At 66.1% G+C, this 3,732-nt stretch overlaps 2 protein-coding genes across 2 annotated transcripts in view; both read right to left on the bottom strand.

Moving 5' to 3' along the window:
* AURANDRAFT_71961 (hypothetical protein) overlaps nucleotides 1–972 on the bottom strand; it is a gene marked incomplete at both ends in the record, with an annotated part of 12,503 nt that extends 11,531 nt beyond the window's left edge. Inside the window, 2 exons of the mRNA XM_009040564.1 lie at nucleotides 45–562; nucleotides 762–972. Coding sequence (XP_009038812.1) covers nucleotides 45–562; nucleotides 762–972 — 729 coding nt within the window. The remainder of the gene's footprint in view (nucleotides 1–44; nucleotides 563–761) is intronic.
* A 1,280-nt stretch (nucleotides 973–2,252) lies between these two features.
* AURANDRAFT_65495 (hypothetical protein) lies at nucleotides 2,253–3,032 on the bottom strand (the record flags this gene model as incomplete). The annotated part of the gene is made up of 1 exon (XM_009040563.1): nucleotides 2,253–3,032. One exon carries the CDS (start codon nucleotides 3,030–3,032, stop codon nucleotides 2,253–2,255), a length of 780 nt encoding a protein of 259 aa, XP_009038811.1.
* Nucleotides 3,033–3,732: the final 700 nt, after the last annotated feature.

Here is a 3,732-nt window from a genome sequence, read left to right on the forward strand (position 1 = left end):
TGGAGCATGGGCGCGATGCCCGTGCCGCCCGCGAGCATGCCGACCTTCTTCGCGCCGAAGGGGAACTGGATCTTCACGTTGAAGGCGATGTGCTTGAAGTCGACCGCGTCGCCGACGTCGAGCGCCGCGAGGGCCCGGCTCAGCGTCCCGCGCTCGTAGACCTTGACCATGACCTGGAACGCGCCGACGAGCGCGTTCGTCGACACGGGCGTGTAGGGCCGCACGACGGGCTCGCCGTCGTCGCCGGCGCCGCCCCGGGCGAGGACGCAGGCGCACGTGGACAGGCCGAGCGGCGCCGACGCGTCCGGCAGGTCGAAGGTCGCGACCATCGTGTCGTCGGAGACCCAGACGCGGTCCCGGAGCGCGCAGGGCGTCCAGTCGTCGCCGAGCTGGCAGCGCCCCGGCGCCGCGAGGGCCGCCGTCGGGTCGCCCGCGCTCCAGGCGGGCTCGAGCCACGCGGCGTCGACGGCCGCGGCGTCGTACATGGCCCGGACCTCGCCCGCGGGCACGTCGCCGCGCAGCCGCGTCCCGACGGGCAGCGGCAGCGACCGCACGTAGTCGCCTGTGTGCAAATCAACCAGTGAGCTGGGACGTCCTGACCAAACTTTGAAATTCTCTAGCTCGGTCAAATCGAAGTCGATTCGGCTGATTTTTGGACGAATCGATCGCTCTCGTCAAGTTCTCGAAGCAGAGCCGAAGAGCTTGCGTCGAAACGGTCGCATACGCTCACATTGAAGTCGGGTTGAAGATTTGATTTCCACACAGGTAGTCGCTCGGGTTGTGCTTCGCGGCGTAGATGCCGCCGCCCTCCCACCAGTCGCCGCCCGGGCCCACGTGCAGGAAGTGCTCCGGCGCCGCCGTCGCGAGGCGCCGGCGGCCGCCCGAGAGGCCGACGGTGGCCAGGCGCCGCCGCCCGCCGGCGGCCGACGCCACGGCGGACATGCCGCCGAGGAGGCGCGTGACGGCGCTCATGCGATTTGTGTGGGCGCGCTGGCGGGCGCGACGCGACTGGCTGCAGCGAGCTGCGAGCGATGTGTGGGCGCGCTGGCGGGCGCGCGACGCGACTGGCAGCTCGCGGCTCGCACACTGTGGGAGACCTGGCGGCGCGCGACGCGACAGTCCAGCTCGCCTCTTGAGCTCGAGCACTTCAAGGAATCAGCCTTGAGGTTAAATTGCAGCTCAGCAATAAACCCAGCCGCAAGCGGGCAGCATGGCCGATGCGCCCGAGATCGATGGGATCCCCGCCGACGCGACGGACGCGGAGATGGCCGCGGCGCTCGACGAGCTGAAGAGCATCGAGTCTTTCCTCCGTCACACGATGCAGGACGCGGGCGTCCCAGCGCGAATGATCGACGCGTCGATGCCCGAGGCTCTTCGCAAGTTTGACGCGTATCTGGCGGAAGGAAACAGTCGGGCCGCCGCGGAGCTTCAATTTAAAAGGGACATCGACCAAGCAAGCAGCATCGGGAATCGTAGGAGCAGTGAGGAGATACAAGCAGACGCCGAGCGAACGATGCGGCTCGTGATGCTGAAGATGGGGCTGCCGCGGGACGAGATCGAATTGCAGCTGCCCGCGGCAACACGCTTCTTCATGGTGCATCTGGCGCAGGGTCATAGCCCGGCCCACGTGTTGAAGCTCTTCCGAGCTCGGAGGGAAAAAGCGAAAAAGCTTTGCCGAGAGCAATCACCTGAACTTAAGGCTGAACTGGAGGGGTGTTTGCGAACTTGTATAGAGCTTCAGGAAGACTATGACAGCTATGATCAAAACCCCGATCTCAGCGGCGCCTTGCATGTCCTAAAGATCCTCGACAAGCTCGACGACGCAGCCGCGCCGGCGCGGCAGCAAACAGCACCTGAATCGAAGACCTCCGGATGGCGACACGCGAGCGTCGAAGATTATGGAAAAGCGATGCGCGAAGCTCTCGAGGAGCTCGCGGAAAGCGACCGCGCTAAGGTCGAGGGTAGCCGCCGGTTGTACGAAGCGGCTATGTGGAAGACCTTGCCGCTCATGAATGAGAGTGTCCCGAAACACATGACGTTCGCCGACCTCGAGAGACACCTTCGGATGCATCGCCGTCAAGGCGCTCGGGTCCGTGGGGGTCTTGACGTGGCGGGCGTCGTAGGGGGTATTTAAATAAGGGTCTTGTGTGTTGTTTTTCGGCGGCGGCGGCTGCGTCTCAGGCTATGACTGCGACATCATGATCTCGACGATGCCCGGGCCGACATCGCCAAAATTTAATACTCGCCGCGCCTCAGAGGGTCAGCGGGACGCGCAGGACGCAGCCGAACTCCTCGGCCCAGCTCGCGGAGAAGCGGCTGTGGACCCTGCCCTGGCGCGTGAGGAACGTCGCCTTGTCGCCGCCGAGGCGCGCGATGACGTCCTTGGCGACGTAGACGCCGTTGTGCCAGGTCCCCGGGTGGAAGTAGACGCCCTTGCCCGCGGGCACGTAGAAGGCGCGCATGTCGGCCGGCGCGACGTCGTCGCCGCAGGCCGCGGGGCCCAGGCACACGACGAAGGGGTGCCGCCGCTCGGGGAAGAAGAGCTGCGCGCCGTCGCCGTGGTAGTCGCTCATCCAGAGCAAGATCGCCTTCCCGTCGCCGGCGCAGGTCGCCTCGTCGGCGCTCGCGACCTCCGGCAGCGCGCCGAGGCCGTCGAGGTACGTGTTGTTCGTCGTCGCGACGGCCAAGTTGTTTCCGTAGAAGAAGTCGCCCTCCCACCGCACCTCGAACCGGCCCTCCGTCGTCCCCGCCTCGTCGCCGCAGCCCGGGTCGCACTTGCGCCAGCCCTTGGCGGGCCACTGGACGATCTCGAAGTTCTTCTTCTCCACCGTGCGCTCGTCGGCGCTGTGGAGCACGTACCCAAAACCCTCCAGCGCCGCGTCCGTCGCCTCCACGAGGGGCACGTCGACGACTTTGAGGTTCGCGGGGAGCTTCGGCGCGCGGAAATTGTCCTCCGTGAACACGAAGGCGGGCTGCTCCGCCACGGCGGCCTGGGATGGGATGGCGGCCTGGGATGCGACAGCGGCGGCCATGCTCGCTCACTCGGTTCTTGCCCCTTCAACATCGGAGGTGCATTTTGAATGTGTGCAACAAGCGAGACCTCGTGGCTTTTTCGATCACGAGCACTCGAGGCTTTTTCGATCACGAGCACTCTTCGCGCCGTCGCGAGCGGTTGACTTGAACTCTCGGAGGCATCATGCTCGGGGCTAGCGAAACGCCTGGCTTCCAGGACCCCTTCCGAAGCTCGAGCGGCTCGAGCGGCGTCCCCGAGCCCGTGCCGGAGGGCCACGCCGTTACCTTCGAGGATTCGTATCGCGTCGCGGCGGATGGGGACGACGACCGCGACATCGACAACGACATCGCGTGCTGCGAGTTCACGCTCCCCGACGCGGGCGACGAGCGCCGCGCGGCGTCCCGCGACGCGAGACGCTTTTCGAGAGATGCGACGCATGGTCGGTTCTGTTCGAGAGATTCGAAGCGACGCGAGACGCTTTTCGAGAGATGCGACGCGTGGTCGGTTCTGTTCGAGAGATTCGAAGCATGTTCGTTTCTTTTCGAGAGATGCGACGCGCGGCCATCGCAGGCGGCGCTTCGAGCGCATGCTGAGCCGACGCGTCTTCCTCTTCTACTGGCTCGTCTGCGTCTTCGCGCGCCTCGCGGAGAGCGCGAACGTGCTCAGCTCGGGCCTCGGCGTGTCGCTCCCGGGCCAGCTCGGACCGCGATCTTCGTGCT

The sequence above is a fragment of the Aureococcus anophagefferens genome, assembly GCF_000186865.1.
Source record: "Aureococcus anophagefferens unplaced genomic scaffold AURANscaffold_15, whole genome shotgun sequence".
Taxonomy (NCBI): domain Eukaryota; class Pelagophyceae; order Pelagomonadales; family Pelagomonadaceae; genus Aureococcus; species Aureococcus anophagefferens.